Raw genomic sequence first — 19,870 nt, forward strand, 5'->3', positions numbered from 1 at the left:
TATCATTTAACACTAAAACATGCAAGAGAGGCTTTCTTTGCAGATGTCATAAACAAAAACATTAACAATGCTCGAGCTTTATTTGCAACAGTTTACAGAATCACAAACCCTCCTGTGACGTTACCGCCTGAATTCCAATGTATTGCCGCCTGCAACCAGTTTTCCAGCTTAATTTAATTTAATTTAATTGGTTTATTTGGTAGGGACAGACATACAGCGACATAGACAAACTGAACAAAACAGCAGTCCCATGTTTACATCATAGTGCAATAGCAACAGCTAATTCGCAGCACTTGTCCCTAGATGGGCTTTTTTTTAAAAAATACCTCTAAAAGTTAAAGTAATAATCGAACAAACAGTGAAACATGAAACATCGAAAGTGGGTACAGTTCTGTTTTTGACATAACCAGAGTTTTGTTTGCTTCTTAAACATACTGAAACTGGTTACAGACTTTAAATCAACAGGAAGTGAGTTCCAAACTGCAGATCCTCTCACGGACAGAGCACTTTGAGCAAAAGTGGTTCTTCGAAAGGGAACCTTACAATTTCCATTTGAAGCTGCTCTAGTAGATCTGCTGTTGCCCTGCAGTCTATTTATGCAATCACTTAATGATTTAGGTGCATATCCATTTAAACACTTAAAAATCAATTTTAAAAGATTATAATTTATAAAATCAGAAAGGCCAAAAATGCCGAATTTAGCCAAAATGTGACAATGATGGAATCTGATTGGCTTTTGATATAAAACTTTCAAAGCCCGATTATAGAGTCTTGCTAATGGTTTGAGTATAGTTTGACTAGTCTGAGACCAGACAGTAGCTCCATAGGAAAAATGTGAAAGGATCATTGAGTTAAAAAAACATCTCTGCACAGTGAAGAGTTAAACAATTTCTAACAATTTTAAAACAGTTTATATTTGATCTAACACTTTTGCTGATTTTATCAATATGGCTCCTAAAATTTAACTGAGCATCCAGAATTATTCATAAATATTTTTCTTGTGATACTTGCTCTATAGGGTCTCCATTGATCTGAATATTCAAGGACTGTAATGATGTTTTCTTGATTGAAAAGCAAAAGCTTCTTTTCAGAGCAAATTCAAAAAATCAGAGGATTAATCTGTACATCCACTATAAAGTCAGTACCAATGCGGTGCCCAAACAAAACAAATACAGGAAAAATGACCCAATTTCAACTACTTAATTATAAAACCCTACAGGAACTTATAAGTCAACTAAGCTCAAGTTCCTGCTGTCTGGATGTTTTACCCACACATTTCCTTAAGAAAATCCTGCCTGTCGTTGCTAATGATCTGATCCAAATAGTAAACTCATCGCTCTCATCAGGTGTTTTCCCCCAGGCTTTGAAAACAGCAGTAATCAAACCACTTATAAAAAAGAACAATCTGGACAAACCACTAATGCAGAATTACAGGCCGATCTCCAACCTTCCATTCATCAGCAAAGTTATTGAAAAAGCTGTGTGTAAACAATTAACTAGCTTCCTAACTATAACCAACCTCTTTGACTCCTTCCAGTCTGGTTTTCGTGCTCACCACAGCACAGAGACTGGCCTCATAAAAGTGTTCAATGACATCCGTATAAATACAGACTGTGGGAGAACCACAGTGCTGGTTCTGTTGGACCTCAGTGCAGCTTTTGACACTGTTGACCATGACATATTACTGAATCGACTGGAGAGTTGGGTCGGACTCTCCGGTCCAGTGCTTAACTGGTTTGAATCCTACATAAAGAACAGGGATTTCTTTGTTTCAATTGGAAATTTCTCATCAAAGAGGTCAAAGGTCACATGTGGGGTACCCCAAGGTTCAATCCTAGGACCCCTTTTATTCAATATTTATATGCTCCCACTAGCTCAGGTTATAACAGGAAATAATATTAGCTACCATAACTATGCAGATGACATACAGCTCTACATTATGATGTCACCAGGTGACACTGAACAGATGCTTAGAACAGATAAATGTGTGGATGTGCCAAAACTTTCTCCAGCTGAACAGAAACAAAACTGAAGTTATTATTTTTGGACCTAAAGAGGAACGATCTAGAGTTATAGATCTAGAGTCAATGCACAGCTTCAGTTATTACAACTAAAAACCAGCGATCAGGCCGAAACCTGGGAGTAGTGATGGACTCTGACCTGAACCTCCAGAGCCACATAAAGACAGTTACAAAGTCGGCCTTCTATCACCTGAAGAACATTTCCAGGATTAAACGACTAATGTCTCAGCCAGATCTAGAGAAACTCATCCATGCATTTATCTTTAGTCGCATTGATTATTGCAACAGCGTCTTCACAGGTCTGTCCAACAAATCAATCAAACAGGTGCAGCTGATCCAGAATGCTGCTACTCGCATTCTCACTAAAACCAGGAAGATAGAGCACATAACACCAGCTTTAAAGTCCCTACACTGGCTCTCTGTAGCTCAAAGAATAGACTTTAAAATACTGTTGTTAATTTATAAATCACTGAACTGCTTAGCACCACAATACATTAAAGATCTGCTGTTGTTGTATCAACCTTCCAGACCTCTCAGGTCTTCCGGTTCTGGTCTGCTCTGCATCCCCAGAACCAGAATCAAACGAGGAGAAGCAGCTTTCAGCATCTATGCACCACAAATTTGGAACAAGCTTCCAGAAAACTGTAAAACAGCTGAAACACTGACTTCTTTTAAATCTCGACTAAAAAACCACCTGTTTAGAATTGTATTTGAAATGTAATCAATTACAAATTTATTGATGGAACTTGACTTAATGCTGTGTTTTGATTGTTGATTCTATATTGCATTGTGTTTCTGTGTTTGTAATGATGTAAAGCAGGGGTTTTCAAAGTATGAAAGTGTGAGCCCCCCTCCAAGGAGCACAATGCCTGCTGCTCCCCCCCCAATAATCAACCCACACACAAACAAATGCCACTACAAAACACCTTCTAATTGCTTTTATTTTAGAACCATCTCATCTTTTAAAATGACACTTTATCTGAATGAAATTTAACACATGAACATTTTAAAACATTTCCTCCCATTTAATTATTTTAAGGGCGTATTTGTATTTGTATGGCAAATATGACCGTTTTTCATTTTTCTAATGATAAGAACAACCCCAAACTCATTTTTCAACCGTTTTCTCAAACAAACGTTACATCTGAGATTCTGAGTTTAATGTTTGAGATACCAACAGTGTTTTTACATCTTAACAAAAACATTTTGATCAGATCTTTGGAACACATCTGTAAATGTTGCACATTTCCTTGAAATTAAAAAATAAATCAAAAACCTAAACAGTTGCAAAATCGTGGAGCTCTTTTTGTGGCTCATCTAAACAATTTATCTCGAGCTAAAAGAGTGTGCTGTATGAAAGAGCGGAGGCATACAAAGGAAAAAACAATTACGCACGCTATGCGCAAGACAGCAAGCAGATAGCTTCTTTTCCGGTTTATTTTTTCCCTCGCACCGCGCCTCCCCTAAAGTGCTCTGGCGCCTAGGGGAGGCGCGCCTCACACTTTGAAAACCGCCGATGTAAAGCACTTTGAAATGCCTTGCTGCTGAAATGTGCTATACAAATAAAATTTGATTGATTGATTGATTTGACTAAAGACCTTAGTAAATGTCTGTGTTCAAGTATGGGAGTACACAAAACAAGGACATCTCCATATCATGTAATGTCAGTCAGAATGGTGGAATGGGCTAACGGATAAATAAAAGGACAGTTAGCCAAGTACCTTTATTCACAAGGTGGTTAGTGGGATGAACACATGAAACGGGTTGCGTTTGCATACAACACTCATGTTCATTCTACTACAAATTTTACATATTGACACCTTTTTCGGACACTCAAATACCACACAAAATACATCAAATCAATTAAAAGATACAGCAGTAAACTAGTTAAATTAATTTAATGGAGCAAAAGGGGTCAGATAGAAAAAGTTGTTTAAGCAAATGTTTTCAGTTGTAATTGGAAATGGAGTGAATCAATATTTATAAGTTGGGATGGTTATGAATTCAAGGGGCAGTGCAGCTGAATGCTCTATGACCCATAGCAGTGAACTGGGCAGATGGGACAACAGGTAAATGGAGAAAGAGGATTGAGGCAGTTAATATTATGTAGGTGGAAGTAGGCAGACCTGGTGACGTGATTAATGTAGAATTTGAAGGATGGCGTGCTGTCAAGGATGACACCTAGACTATTAACCTGAGGTAAAATTATCAAGAGTGAAAGAAAAACTATCACTATCAGATGGAGTGGATTTGGTACCAATGATGAGAATCTCAGTTTTGGTGCGGAGTTTAGAGTGAACCAGGTTTTATGTCAGAGATACAAGCTATGGACCTTACCACAGGGGCCGCTTTTCATTGGCCGATGCCCATTCTACGTTGTAGCGCGGCTACCATGTGCGTGGCCGTCTCACAAACACATGCTTCCCGTTAGCTAAGTACATGGCAGTACCGTGTAGCATAATGGCAGTACTGATACTACCATTATGCTACACCTTGAAGCCTGTCTTACATTAGCTAAACAGATCAATATGCAATGTGTACTGTATCTGACATACACTAAAGTTTTTATTTTAGCAGAAAAGGCTTTGGACTAAACTGTTACTCGTGTTAGCCACTCTAGCACCAAGTACAGCTAGTCAATCAACCATCGCTGTGTTCAGGGAAGCGCTGATTAATAATCGAGAAATAAATATCGAGCCTGGAAACTTGATATTGTAACGGACTGAATGCTATGTTTTTAACGTAATCTTTGCTCGTCTTGCGGGGCACAGGCGATTGCCACGGTAACAGGTGTGCTTAAACTACAAAGAGCGAGAGAGAGTAAAAAGGTACGAGTGGTTTTGAGTTGATGACCTGTTCGGGTTATTTTATCTTTGTTTCCCTTTGCTGTGGCGCATTACAGCCGTTGTAGTTTCTAAACGTTGGACTAATTACCTCGTTTGTTTGTGAGTATACGTCATTCACAACAAACATCAAATAGAACAAATATATTTCATAAAATTTTAACAAACAAATGGCTTCTACCGTGGTAATTATGTGAAATTAAATTAATTATACCCCAACTTCAGAAGATTTGCCTTTACCTTTACAGAGCTCTTTGGTTCCTCCTATCAGTCTGTAGCTTCTCATATTGAGGTCATCAAACCAAATTTCAGATCTACCATAACTGACTGACACCTGCTGGCCTCAGGTTTGCAACCAGCTTGACTGAGAAACCAGTAACCTCCTCCCAGATGATGACATGAACTTGTTAGTTCCTCTGTCCATTGCAGTAGCTGATATATTGTGAAAATCAGGTAGAAATGATGCACTAATCAAGTCATGTTTACATAGAAACAACGCACCGTGAGGCTTTGTTTGTGAGACTTGCGGTCATGTGAATCGGTTGTGGGCGAAGCTTGTTAAGATCCATGAGGGAGGTAGGCGGAAGAGCAGACAAAGGTTTAGTGGTGATTTAGAGCTGGGTGTCATCAGTATAACAGTGAAGATAAACATCAAGTTTACAGAATATATTGCCAAGGGGAAGAATGCAGATGATAAGATAAGATAAGATTTATTTGTCATTGTCATCAACAGATTACAACGAGATTGAGATTTGCTCGACTCGAGTTAAGATGCAGGTTATGTGTATATATATAATATACAAAGATAAAGAAATAAATAGTACAAAATGAGAAATAAATAGACATCAGAAGATGGTTGCAGTGCCTGGAGGTGTCGCAACAGAATTTACATTTTTAACAAAGTGGTGTCAAGAGCAGAAGTTCTTATGCCTTTGAATTTAGTGCCAAGAGAAGAGAAAAGAGAAGGGACCCCAAGTCAGAGCCTTGGGGTTTAGGATTTTTTATTTTTAGTGCATCAAGAACCTCTGAAACTACTCTGATGTTACTTTTTTAAAATTAATTATGATGCATTAAAATGTCATGGCTAAACTCAAAATTTAGCCATGACACTAAATTTAAGGTTTTTTGTACTCTGTAAGCCATCATTATTACAAAAATAAATGCTTGAAATGGTTCACTCTGTGATGACTATATACTGTAATTTGAGTTTAACTTTATAAAAATAGAACATTTTTCACAATATTCCACTTTTTGAGATGCAAATGTAAATGAAATTCATTCCTTAAATGAAAGGTGCGTACTGGGTTGCTCTGTTGAACAAGGCTCTCATTGGCCTAGTTCCTATTTATTTATGCAATTTCTGTCAGTGAACCGAAAGCCTTTATGCCTGACGCTCTGACAGTTGTATCAGTTGTATTCCTCGTGTGAAAATAGCAAAAAGATGAAAACTTTCCACTTCTCTGCCCTCTCTATACTTAAAAAGCCTTACAATCTCAACTGAAACTGTCAGAACTTCATTCAGTGCTTTCCACCAACAATGGAAATCCTAACATCATGTTAGCCTATGTTTTAAATCTTAACTTCTTTATACATTTTAGATTGCTTCTGTAATGACCACCCTCACTTTTTTGCACTATTTCTATTTTTTTGTTATGGTTCCTTTGGCTTGTCCACTAAGTGTACTACCGCCTCTTGGCCAACACATGCTTGTGGTCTTGAACTCAATAGGTTTTTACCTTGTTAAATAAAGACTTATTAAAAATAAATATATCTCTTACATAGGTAGATTTTAACTTTTCTAATTGTCTTTCTTAATTGAATGTCTGCTGTTTTATTTGTCTAGGTGTTGTTTCTAACACCATATATAAGCATTCAGCAGTGACAGGAGGACTAAATACTGGATCTCCAATTACTTTCCCAGAGGAGGATGAGGACCCTAGAGTGTCTGAAGACACCACTTCCCCAAAAGGGATCTGGGGTTTTTTAAAGGTAACATCTCCGCAATCACATGTGGCTTTAAATTACGTTTAGACTTCTTTTTGAGAATGTGAAACAGAAATTAAAATCTTATGCCGTACAATTTTTTTAAATTTATTTATTTATTTTTCTATTTTTTTCTCCGAAGAGTTTTTGCGGCGCTAGTGGCTCGTATTTTTTCGACAGTAGGCAGACAGGAAAGAGGGTGAGGAGAGGGGGGAAGACATGCAGCAAAGGTCGTCGGGACCGGGAGTCGAACCCGCGACGTCCGCGTCGAGGACTAAGGCCTCCAAACGTGGGGCGTGCTAACCCCCTGCGCCACCACAGCATGCCCCATGCCTTACAATTTGACCTGAAACTACCAATAGAAACATTACCAGTATCAACTTTGTCATACACATAAAACATACACATTGACAAGTTATTTGAGCAGTAAAAAATTGTCCAAGAAAACTAAAATAAATATTACTTCCTTATTTTAACGCCTTGAAATTTGGCTTTGTCTGTTTAAAAACTCCTGCTCTTTCTGAAACTCTTCAGGAAGTCATCACAACATTGCTCCTCTATTAATCCTTTATCAACATTTCCACCGGTGTTGCACTGAGTAGTAGCTTCTATAGCTCGTAGCTCAGCAGATACGCAGTTCCACCAGCTGTTTGCTAATTGCTGCTCGGCAGTCTGCCGGAGCTCGGTGGAGGAGTGGTGCTCTATAAGGTGGAAGCTCCAAAGCTTGGAAACTGCAGCTCAGAAAAGGAGATGCTTCTCTAAGGCGGTCCACCCAGATGTTTTAAAAAGCCCCGGCTCCAGAGGAGTTTAGCAGGGGGGTACACTGGTTTATTTTTTTGGGGGGGAGGGGGAGTAGAATGCGCAGAGTAAACAAGCTTTTACTTTAATATAAATGCACAAACAAACCTTTATTTAACCTTTCAAATAAAATAACCATGTTTATTATTGCAAAATAATAAGGATGTAAACAGTGACATAAAATGTTGAGTAATTATGCTCAGATTTGCATAAACATTAGGTCATATGTTGCAGAAATCTAAGAATCTAATGTCTCCAGTCTCTGAAATCTTTTTCAGAGAAATCTATTTAAGTGCCAAATCAATCTACTCGAGAGTAGAAATATTACTCAAAAGAAAAAAAATACAGTGCAATAAATCTGCTCTAAGTAACTTTTTTTTCTAAAACATTACTCAAGTAAGTGTAACCAGCACTACCCACTTTTGAACACAGATGGCAACAAAATTAGTAGCCTATTCTTGTTAATAAGCTTAATGTGACATATTGGCATTAGCTAAACATCATTTAGCTAACATTACATGCATCCAATAGCATTAATCAGCTCACTTGGTTAGCTGGGGGTGAGCTATGCAAACTTGTCCCTGCATAGCAGCAGCATGTCTTCATTGCTGCTGCACTGGTGTAAAACTGGTGTGAGCATCTTGGCACTCATGTTGTGTTTTAAAGGTGGCTTGAAAAAACATGTTATGACATGTTAACAATGGATTAAACAGCTGTAGCGGCTGAAAAAGAGGTACAGAGGGCACAGATACGGGCAGTGCGGCAGCCCCTAATGTATCAAATCGAGATAGGAATGATAAAAAGTTGCTCTCTCCTGGTAGAAAGGGAGAAAAAAGCTTCCAGTTGGGGAGGGTTGGGGGTGGGTGCACAACTGACTCTGTCAGCAATGCCCCTCAAGGCATTGCTCACAATGCCCCTCAAGGCATCACAATGCCCCTCAAGCAATGCCCCTCAAGGCATTGCTCACCCCTCAAGGCCCATGCCACCAGGCCTGGTTTTAAATGAAAGGATTTTTTGAACATGCATGACAGAATCAAGGCAACACTTCATGCATGTTTTTAATAACATAATCTAAAGCTCAAAAAAGTTAATTTTACATAATGCTGCAAAGTCATCCTCACTGTCCAGAGTATAGGTCTCATAACTATAATATAATACAAATGGTCTCACACAGAATTTATAAATACTGTGTGAAGTGAACCAGTAAGGTGCTGTGAGATAAATCAATTTATTGTTTTGCCATTTGACACAATTTGGTCAAGCACTCTGTAATTCAGTAAAATACAAAAGAAAATTATGTAAAACTACAGTATTGAAGCTAAATGCTAACTATGGTTGTCTTGTCCATGTGTTCCCTGTGTGTCTCTTTAGGGAGTAGCAGGTAATCCTGTGGTAAGGAACGTCCTAAATAAAACCAAACACTCAGTAGAGTCCATGATCACTACTCTGGACCCTGGCATGGCACCATACATCAGTAGGTTAAGCTTCTCACATTTCGTCCTTTGGTCACCTGGTTAGGTGACCAAACATTTGAAGGTCTTCGTTAATTCTTCTGTGTTGCTGCCCTCAGAGTCAGGTGGAGACATTGACATTGTAGTGGCTTCTGATAAGGACATGAGCGTGCAAGCTGTAAGAGAGGCCTTCCAGGAGGTTTTTGGGATTGCAACGGTCACTGGAGAGCCAAGTCAGTCCAACATTGCCCCTCAACCAGTGGGTTATGCAGCTGGAGCTAAGGTCAGTTCACTGATTCTTCTTCTTGACATTTATCATTTTTAAAAACATTTCTGATAAACATTGTTAGAAGAAGCTGAGTTTTCCAAAAGAAGAAAAGTTGTAAGCCATGCCACTGGGCAAACCACCAAGTTCCAATTGTCTGTACTGCAGGTAGAGACTTCATCATTGGTTGAAGCATTTTTAACCCAGCCCAGATAGCGGATGTCTAGGCCAACTTTTTCCCTGCCAATATAAGCGGGGTCGCCCCACCCCACCATCAAAACCACACCTCTCAGAGTTGAGAAAAGCTCAACAAAAACACGTTTCTATTTTGTGTCACCGACACTCACACACATGCCGAGTTAGGTGGGCTCAATGGAAAGCCATGTGGGCCATATATCACCACTTTTCCCATGCATGTGTATAAAAGGTTGCTGGTTTAATTTTAATTTAATTGGTTTATTTGGTAGGGACAGACATACAGCGACATAGACAAACTGAACAAAACAGCAGTCCCATGTTTACGTCATAGTGCAATAGCAACAGCTAATTCGCAGCACTTGTCCCTAGATGGGCTTTTTTTAAAAAATACTTCTAAAAGTTAAAAGGTTTATGGCTTAGAACATTGTAAAATAAAGTAAAAATCAATTCAAAATTATTCTTTTTATGCTGTTGCAAGACTACTTTGTGGAACTTGGAAATTTATGGTGGTCTATTCTGGTCATTGTATGGCATGGAACAGTGTTCAGTTACATCTGATAGCTTTCAGTGACCAAACGACACACCATACTTTCCCTGCTTCTGACATTTATTACGCCATTATAGATGGCAGTTTCTTACATTTTTTAGGCCCTCCTCATGCTTTTCTTATCCGCTCAATATAAATTCCAGTCACCCAACGGGAAAAGTACAGTTACAGACCACACTAATAGATCAGCTTTGCTGAAAAGAGATTTGTTTTTTTGTTTTTGGCCAATTTCTTGTATTCTGCAAGCCTCACTGTCAGTATTTCCTTCTGTATTCATCTCATTAATCCTTTTTGTATTTTTAAAGTTCGATACACCCAACAAAATACATTATACTTTTGTATGAAGCAACATGTCTTTTTGAAATCCAATTGTGTCTATAGTACTTTTTTCCACCACCAGATGACATCCTCACACCAGAACTAGTCCACAGAAAACTCAAAAAAAAATTCAAAACTATCCATATTGACTATTTTGCCACAGTTTGTAAACCACCACAATTTCTGTTTGGTTCGACATTACTGGTTTTCCACTCTTGATGTTGAATTTCTGTCAATCACTTGACAGAAATTCTCTCTCTGTTTTTGGTCTTTTTATTTAGACTACTCCAATCCGACCAGTCAGTCATGCCTTAAGTGACACTTAGGATCAGATAGGGATATACCTAGTGTTTTTTTTCTTTCTCGTTAAAGATCAAAATTAGGACAGAAGATAGCTAATAACTCAGTTACTATATTTAACCTTAGAAAATAGTATGGTAACACAAAATTTAATTTCAAAGATAGTTTATTTTTGGATATTGTTTTGAATTTAATAACAGCTCCACAGATGTTAGAAAAAGCATTTGTAAGCAATGAAATTTCTGCTTCATATTTTTTATCAGGCAATAAAAAAAACACTACAGCATTTTATCACAACAGGAGAGTATGCACACACTTGTGTGAAATTATTTCTTAAAAGGTAAGCATGTGTATATGTCTACAGGGGGCCCAAGAACGCATTGATGGCTTGCGTCGAGCTGGTGTGATTCATGAGAAGCAGCCTGTAGTCGCTTTGGAAAACTTCATAGCTGAACTTTTTCCAGAGAAGTATGAAGAAAACTTCCAAAACACACGCAAGCACTCAGCTACCCTCACACATGCATTTGTATTTTTAACCCATATTAGGGCTTTGTATTGACTTCCATTCACATCGCACTGAGCTCGTGGGCTCAGTTCGACCCCACTGTATGTGCACAGAGTAAAAAGACTTGCAGGGTCTAATGACCCCGTCTCGTAAGACCGAAGAAGTACAAGCAATTTGTTTTACCACGTTAAAATGACTGCATGTAGATAGCTGAATACCAGCAATGCAACTAACTAAAAGTCCCAGTCACAACACTGGGAAGAAAAGGCAGGATTCGATGCAGACATCCATTACATTAGTTATTGTGTTGCTATATAGAGAAACCACATAGTCATCATTAAAAATAAGCTGAACTTAAAAAAACATTATGTACAAATAACATTTGTTAGACATGTTTTAACACGTACAGATGTTTCACTCAATTAGTATGTGATTTTTTTTTCATTTCTATTGTACGTTTTATACAAGTTATATCATGTTATGTCATGATATATCATGTTATATCATGTTATATCATCACCGGTCACAATATATATTGCGATTTGAATTTTATGCCATATTGCAATCCCAGTGATTTTTGTGATAAACTGTTGCTGTTGCCCTCCAGAATCAAAAGATGTAAGAGTTGCAATGTGATACTAAATATTGTGTTTTGCATTTAGGTGGTTTGACATTGGCTGTTTAATCTTGGAAGACCCTGGTCATGGCATCTGTGTGGAGGTCTTCACACAAGCAACTCCTCTGACACTGGATCACATTCAGCAGGTATAAATGCAAACTATATTGTGCACATTCAGAGTTCAAGGTTAATAGGAAAATAGAGAAAAATCCATTCTCTAAATATTATGGACAGGAATCTGTGCATTAAACAATCTTTGTAGGAATGAAACCACTCTTCCTACATCGAAGACGCTGCATGCCCTGCACCATGCAGCCCATCCTGGAATGTTCCTACATCCGATTTCATCATCTGCTGCACCGAAGGAAAACAAACAAGGAGAAACTATTCCCCCGGCTCTGTTTCGCAGGACAAAACGACCAACCCAAGTAATAACACACTCCGACTCTGTGGGAATCTCACTGAAAAACAGATTTGCTGCACTTCAACAAGAACCCGTGAGGGAAACCTCACCTTCAGACATCAGACACAATTACAAAGCACATTCACCCCCCAAAGCGAACACCAAGAAAATCACAAATATGCCAAAAGTACTTATTGTCGGAGATGAAATACTCTCTCTATTCGGACATTGAGTCTGAGTGGACCATGTTCCGTGCCTTCATTGTCGAGGCGGTTTATCTGAGCTGTGGCCACAAGGTTGTCAGTGCCTGTCGCAGCGGCAACCCTCGAACTAGTTGGTGGACACCTACGGTGAGGGATGCTGTCAGGCTGAAGAAGGAGTCCTATCGGGCCTTTTTGGCCCATGGGACTCCAGAAGCAGCTGATGGGTACCGGCGGGCGCAGCGGCATGCACCTCGGGTGGTTGCTGAGGCAAAAACTCGGGCGTGGGAGGAGTTTGGAGAGGCCATGGAGAAAGACTTCCATACAGTTTCGAGGTGATTCTGGTCCACCCCTCTCAGGAGGGGGAAAGCAGTACAGCACCAACACTGTTTACAGTGGGGATGTTGTGCTGCTGACCTCAACTCGGGACATTGTGGGCCGGTGGTCAGAATACTTCGAAGACCTCCTCAATCCCACCAACATGCCTTCCATTGAGGAAGCTGAGCCTGGGGACTCTGGGTTGGGCTCTCCAATCTCTGGGGACGAAGTCACCGAGGTGATTAAAAAGCTCCTCGGTGGCAAGGCCCCGGGGGTGGATGAGATCCACCCGGAGTTCCTTAAGGCTCTGGATGTTGTAGGGTTGTGTTGGCTGACGCGACTCTGCAATATTGCATGGACATCGGGGGCAGTTCCCCTGGATTGGCAGACTGGGGTGGTGGTCCCCCTGTTCAAAAAGGGGTACCGGCGGGTGTGCTCCAATTATGGGGGAGTCACACTCTTAAGCCTCCCTGGCAAGGTCTATTCAGAGATCCTGGAGAGGAGGGTCCGTCGGATAGTCGAACCTCAGATTCAGGAAGAGCAGTGTGGTTTTCGTCCTGGTCGTGGAACACTGGACCAGCTCTACACCCTCAGCAGGGTCCTGGAGGGTGCTTGGGAGTTCGCTCAACTGGTCTACATGTGTTTTGTGGACTTGGAGAAGGCGTTCAACCGTGTCTCTCGGGAAGCCCTGTGGGGGGTTCTCCGGGAGTATGGGGTACCGGGCCCTTTGATACTGGCTGTCCCTGTATGACCAGTGTCAGAGTCTGGTCTGCATTGCAGTAAGTCGGGCTCGTTTCCAGTGAGAGTTGGACTCCGCCTGGGCTACCCTTTGTCACCGATTCTGTTCATTACTTTCATGGACAGAATTTCTAGGCGCAGTCAAGGTGTTGAGGGGATCCGTTTTGGTAGCCTTAACATCGCATATCTGCTTTGTGCAGATGATGTTTTCCTATTGGCTTCATGAGGTCATGATCTGCAGTTCTCGCTGGAGCGGTTCGCAGCCGAATGTGAAGCGCTTCGGCTTCACATTCACAATCTGACCCCAGATAAAGAGGAAGAAAATGGATGGATGGATGGATGGATACTCTCTCTAACCACTGATCAGCCGAATATTGAAACTCTAGTTGTGCATGGGGGAGCTAATGATCTAGCAAAACAATCGGAGATTCTGACAAAAGACTTTGCAATTCTTTGGAACACTACTGGAAAACTAAAAGAAGATTTTTCTTAGTGGCCCTGTCCCAGCAATAGGATGGGGTGACTTGAAATACTCTCGACTGCTTTCTATAAACAAATGGCTGATAAAAGCATGTGCTGCCAGCACAGTGACCTTCATTGATCATTGACTGATCTTCTCTGAACGTTTCCACCTTTTTGGACCTGATGGACACCATCTTAATAAACATGGGATAAAGCTATTCTCTGCAAACTTACTGCTGCTGTTGCAGCTACTAGATCGGAGGCCTCATCTCATCCAGGTCAGGACGAATCCACACCCCCCACACTTCTTCAGCGTGTAATGGGAAACTAGACTCTTCTTCAAAAGCCTCATCTCATCAAAACCAGGACAGCTCATCAGAAATTTTGTCACCTGGACTGGATTTCATCAGGGTTCCCACTCTAAGAACAGACAAAAAGAGACAAGATAATTACATAAACCTCTGTCATATTAAACTTGCACCATTTTTATATTCTTCATGATAACTGACTCTACTGTAAAGGTGGAGGTGGTGGAAGAGCTCCATCTTTTCACAGATTCAGTCTCATGCTATACTGTCATATGTTGGAAAACTTTCACGTCTCCAGCTAAGGTTCTTTGAAGCAGGAGATTCCAAAAGGGTCAAAGAGTTAAAATCAACCAAAGTTTATTAAAAGTACAAGATGTATCTTGGTATATCACTTGATATATCACTTAAGCATCAAATGTTTATACAGAGTTACCCAAAGGCAATCCCTGTGAGATCTGAGGTTCTTTGTTTTTGTCTCCTACTATATAACCCTCCAGTGTCTGTCTTGCTCCACTCTGCAGCCCGCCCCCATCCTGTCACCCTTTTGACTAAGGCCAGTAGTCATAAAAAGTTTTATTGAGGTTACAGAGCAAAGATGCCTACTTTGAAGCAAACATCTTTGATCTGTAGCAACAGATTCTGTCCTGGAACAAAGTTATAATTTTAACTACGTTTGATTCATCTCATTTTTGTTCCTGTGTTCTGGTCTTCTTTATGCTGCAATTTTCCTACAGGCTGCCATTAATCACTTCCTTATGCAAATCCATGTTAAAGGCTATCAAAGGCCAGACTCAAAGCAAGGCCCCATTTGTAGTCTCCTTGTAACTCATTTAGGTAAATTCACGATTATACATTAATGTAATGTTCAACAAAAATAATTTCATAATATTATTTCCACACACACAACATGGTGACAGTTTTAACAAATGTAGAAAAATATTTTTTATGAAAGTTTTACATCATCTTTAAGGAGAAAAGATTTTCTAACACATTTGTTAGAAAATCTATTCATTAATAGTAGTGTTTATGTAATATGTAATAGTATATGTTCTGTGATTTGTACAATAAAAATGAATGTGGTGGTAAAACTCAACAACTCTCCATCACAAAGGCATTGAATCTTGGCAAGAGAAATACAAACATTTACACCACAGCTCATTTAGCACTGTGAATGAAAATATCCTTTTTAAAACAATTGATACTTACTCCATATTCATTCAATAGCTTTTCAGGATCTTTATTGAGATATAAAGCCAGTCCATGGCAGCTGCAAGATGTTATGTTGTGATAGAATCGTTCTGCAAAACACAAAAAAATGCTGCATTAACAAGTCATTAACATTTAGAACATGGAAAAATACCAGTAACTTTGGTATGAAAGTAATTGTAAGCAAATCTGGTCAATGACAGCCATAATGTTTTGAATTTTGTGTCCTACTTCTCCTCTCTTATGACAATAATTTATTTGCAAATTATGGTGGAAAATAAGTATTTAGTGAATAACAAAAGTTCATCTCAGTACTTTGTTATATATCCTTTGGTGGAAATGACAGAGGTCAAACGTTCTCTATAAATCTTTACAAGGTTGGCACACACTGTTACTGGTATTTTAGCCCTTTATGCAGATCTCCTCTATTACAATGATGTTTTAGCCCTACCTTGAAATGCTTCTTACAAAGCCACGCCTGGTGGTATGCTTGGGATCTTTTTCATGCTGAAAGACCTGGTCACGTTTCATCTTCAAGTGCATTGAAGATGTGCTTGAAGATCTTCAATGCTGATGGAAGGAATGAAGATCTTCCTTACATCGGCTGATGGAAGGAAGTTTTCACTCAAAATCTCACGATACATGGCCCCATTCATTCTTTCATATACATGGATCAGTCGTCCTGGTCCCTTTGCAGATAAACTGGCCCAAACCATGATGTTTTCACCCTCATGTTTCACAGTAGGTTCTTTTGATGCAACTCGGCATTCATTCTCCTTCAGACATGACGAGTTGTGTTTGTACCAAACAGTTCTCCTTTGGTTTCATCTGACCATATGACATTCTCCCAATACTCTGTTGGAACACCAAAATGCTCTATACTGACTTAAGCAGGGGAACATGTCTGGCACTGCAGGATCTGAGTCCCTGACGGCGTAGTGTGTACAGTAGCCTTTTATTTGTTATGTTAGTTGAGACTAACATAACAAATAAAAGGCTACTGCCTTTAATAATTCACTGCCTAGTGAATTACCTTCTGCAGGTCCCCCCATGTGGTTTTGGGATTTTTGCTCATCGTTCTTATGATCTTATGAGCACCACAAGATCAGGTGCTCTTGTGTGGAGCACCTGATCAAGGGAAATTATCAGTGGTCTTGTATGTCTTCCCTTTTCTAATTGTTGTTCCCACAGTTGATTTCTTCACACCAAGCTACTTCACACAATCTACAATTTTATAGATTCTGTTTTCCCAGCTTGGTGCAGGTCTACAATTTTGTTTCTGGTGTGATTGCACAGGTCTTCACTATAGCGGAGTTTGGAGTGTGACTGAGGTTGTGGACAGGTGTCTTTTATACTGATAAGTTCAAACAGGTGTCATTAATACAGGTAATGAGTGGAGGACGGAGGAGCCTCTTAAAGGGAAGTTACAGGTCTGAGAGAGTCAGAAATCTTGCTTGTTTGTTATTGACCATAATGGACTGACCAAATCTTTGTCTGGGGCTAAAATATGATGTATGTTTGAATGTAAACTTCTAAAGTACTTAACGGAAAGTCACTTACATGGATCTCATTGGTTTGTGATCCTCTACAGGCTCATTCCCTTACACCGCCTGACTACAGCCTGCGTTGGTCCGGCCTGGTCGTTACAGTGGGAGAGATTTTGGAGCGCAGTCTGCCGAACATCAGCAGAACAGATTGGCACAAGTCTGTAACAGGATTAAGCCAACATCATATAATCCAATGTGCAGCCAAAGTTCTTGCTGGACTTTACAAACAGCAGCTGCTTCCCTGGACTGAGTGAGGCTGACTGGTAACAGATTCCATAGGGACACAGAAACGGCCATGAAAGCTACTTTTGGATTAGATGTATCCATTTGTGCCCACTGAGTTTTCTAAGTGTGTTTTTAAATGCCTGCAAGATTTCAACAAAGTCTTGTTTTTCTGTATTGTGTTATGAAAAGGTTCCCACTATATTCTGACAGTGTATTAATTTCTTTACTCATTAATGCATGTCATTGGCCGACTTTCCTGTGGTAGCACAGAAAGTATTGCAGAGTGCAATGCTGGGTCTGTCTTGTATTTTCAAGGCATAGCCCCTTACAAAACAATTTTCAAATGTAAATACAAAGTTGAATTTCTCCTACAGTGGTTTTCATAAAGTTGTTGAATGGAAAATAAATCTGCTTTTTTTCTGCAGGCTGCAGGATTTCTTTTTTTGTTTTTCTGCAATGTAGATTTAACAGATGCACAGTCTTATCAAATTATTCTCTAAGCATTGCAACATTGAAATTCATACATTGTAATATGCTGTGATTTGGTAAATGTATGAGCACAAAAATACATGCAGAAGTTAAAATTGGAAAGTTGATTCTGGGGCTTCTGGTATACTTATACTACACCATGGTTCTTAAGTGTAGTATAAGGCCAGGAATTATCTACTCTGTTCAACTTTGATGCAACAATATATATATTTTTTTTGTCATCATGCAAAGTCCAGGCTGATGAAACTTACCAAGGCCCTACCTAAGTCATGAGATAGGCCATTCAAAATTCTTGGTGCCAAAGACATCACTTGCATTCCTTAATTTTTTATTTTATCTCTTTCCAGCAGAATGTTTATTTAAAAAGATAAACCAAAAGCCTTACAACTGTTTTTAAATCCTTCTTTATCTTAATGTGCAGATTTGAAGAGTTGTTGAAAACAAAGTATATTTTAAAAATTTGACTCATGTATGCATTGTATTAATGTACATTAGCATATTCCTCTCCAGCATTAAAAATTAATGGTTGAGGATTGTGTACAAATAATTGACCATTAGGACAAGGTTTGTTGTTTTGTTTGTTTCTTTAGAAGACCCTAATACTTCATTTGCTCATTTTGGCCATGTTCACACTGCAGCCTGAAGTGACCCAAATCCATTTTTTTGTAGAAATTATTGTGACAATAACAGTTAACATGTAGATACTTGGGTGTGGTACTAACAGTTACTTAAAGAGTTGCTTTTGAATTTTCCCTCTGCCAACACCTTCGGGGGAATTGATCAGAATCAGAGGGGAAGAACACAGAAAGACCAAATAACAGAGTAGAAAGCAAGATGAGAGGAAGATCTGGCAGCAACACTTTTGCAAGACAAGAATACGGAAATGGAAGAAATAAGCCTTCCTTGTCTCAGCTTTTTTTTCTTTATAACACTTTTTGTTATAAGGGATTTTTATTATAGTGGGTCTGAATGTTTCTCTGTTTTATTGGCACAATAAGAACAACTACTGTATATGTGGGGGGATTTCCTCAATGTGTCTGTCCAGGATATATGTAGATTAAATGTACTTGTTTGCTAACGGTTTAAGCAAAACATTAGTGATGTGTCGACTTCAGCTACTAGAGCCGGTCTTGTGCAAAATTCTGTTCTGTGAAAATCCGGCCCCCCATGTCGGGAGCGCGAACTGCAGCCAGAGAGGCGGATCCGTTCATTTTCACGGCGCTTCTGATCGATTTCTCGGTAAAACAACTCATATAATCATGTCAAGGTTGTAACACTCAGATTAATCGACAGCTGCTGCTTAAAAAGAAACAATAACAAAATTGTAAAATAAATAAATACTGTTTTGTGTTGTTTTTTTAATGGCCAAGATAATCGGTCTTTCTCCTATTTTTATCACTTAAGCCTGACAAGAAAAAGTCAGTCACCAAACAGTTTTCAGACATATTGTGTGTATTTATATTTTTTCATTGCTAACATGAAAAAAATAGGGAAGCTGGCTTATAGCAGGGCACAAAGATTAAACTTCCTGAAAAGATGAGAGTGTAGGCTTTCTGGAAAATCCTGTTCTAATGTTAAGTATATGACAGATTACTGGATAAAAGAAATTAATAGTTGCTAATTTTTGGTGCCTCAAACGTACTATCGTACATAACAATCATTGAGAATTTGGAAACATTTGCTCTTTATTTGCCAAAGTTAAGGTTAGGAGGGGGGATATTTCAGCTCCCTGAAATAATCTGTTCCCACTACATTTCATAGGAACAAATTGATTTAACTGTGCTTATTCCTCTCATCAACAATAAATCCTGAGGGTTTAGGATAAATCCATATGGTTGGATGGATGGAGTAAATGCTTACTCCATCCATCAATTTTCTTCCGCTTTATCCGCTGTCGGGTCGCAGTGGTAGCAACTTAAGAAGGGAGGCCCAGACTTCCCTCTCCCCAGCCACTTGTATTTCAGCTGCCTGAAATAATCTGTTCCCTCTCCATTTCATAGGAACATACTAATTTACCAGCAAGTCTTTAACTGTGCTTATTCATCTCTTCATCAACAACAAATACTGTAAGTTTGAAAACATTTGCTCATTATTTGCCAAAGTTATGAGGGGGGAACCATATATTT

The 19,870-nt window shown here is 39.3% G+C and overlaps 1 protein-coding gene across 1 annotated transcript; it reads left to right on the top strand.

Moving 5' to 3' along the window:
- Positions 1–5,849: 5,849 nt before the first annotated feature.
- On the top strand, positions 5,850–18,275 carry prrc1 (proline-rich coiled-coil 1). Its single transcript, XM_032569031.1, has 6 exons — positions 5,850–6,853; positions 9,017–9,119; positions 9,216–9,379; positions 11,089–11,192; positions 11,892–11,994; positions 17,075–18,275. The coding sequence occupies exons 2-6, from the start codon at positions 9,080–9,082 to the stop codon at positions 17,282–17,284; spliced, it is 621 nt and encodes a 206-aa protein (XP_032424922.1). The 5' UTR covers positions 5,850–6,853; positions 9,017–9,079; the 3' UTR covers positions 17,285–18,275.
- The last annotated feature ends 1,595 nt before the right edge of the window (positions 18,276–19,870 follow it).

The sequence above is a fragment of the Xiphophorus hellerii genome, chromosome 8, assembly GCF_003331165.1.
Source record: "Xiphophorus hellerii strain 12219 chromosome 8, Xiphophorus_hellerii-4.1, whole genome shotgun sequence".
In the NCBI taxonomy this organism is placed as follows: domain Eukaryota; kingdom Metazoa; phylum Chordata; class Actinopteri; order Cyprinodontiformes; family Poeciliidae; genus Xiphophorus; species Xiphophorus hellerii.

Excerpts from the sequence above, each read along its gene's own strand:
- prrc1 (XM_032569031.1), top strand. The coding sequence starts at position 9,080 with ATGATCACTACTCTGGACCCTGGCATGGCACCATACATCA. Across the intron at positions 11,193-11,891 it reads GCTGAACTTTTTCCAGAGAA|GTGGTTTGACATTGGCTGTT; the intron begins GTATGAAGAAAA and ends TTTTGCATTTAG. Across the intron at positions 11,995-17,074 it reads CACTGGATCACATTCAGCAG|GCTCATTCCCTTACACCGCC; the intron begins GTATAAATGCAA and ends GATCCTCTACAG.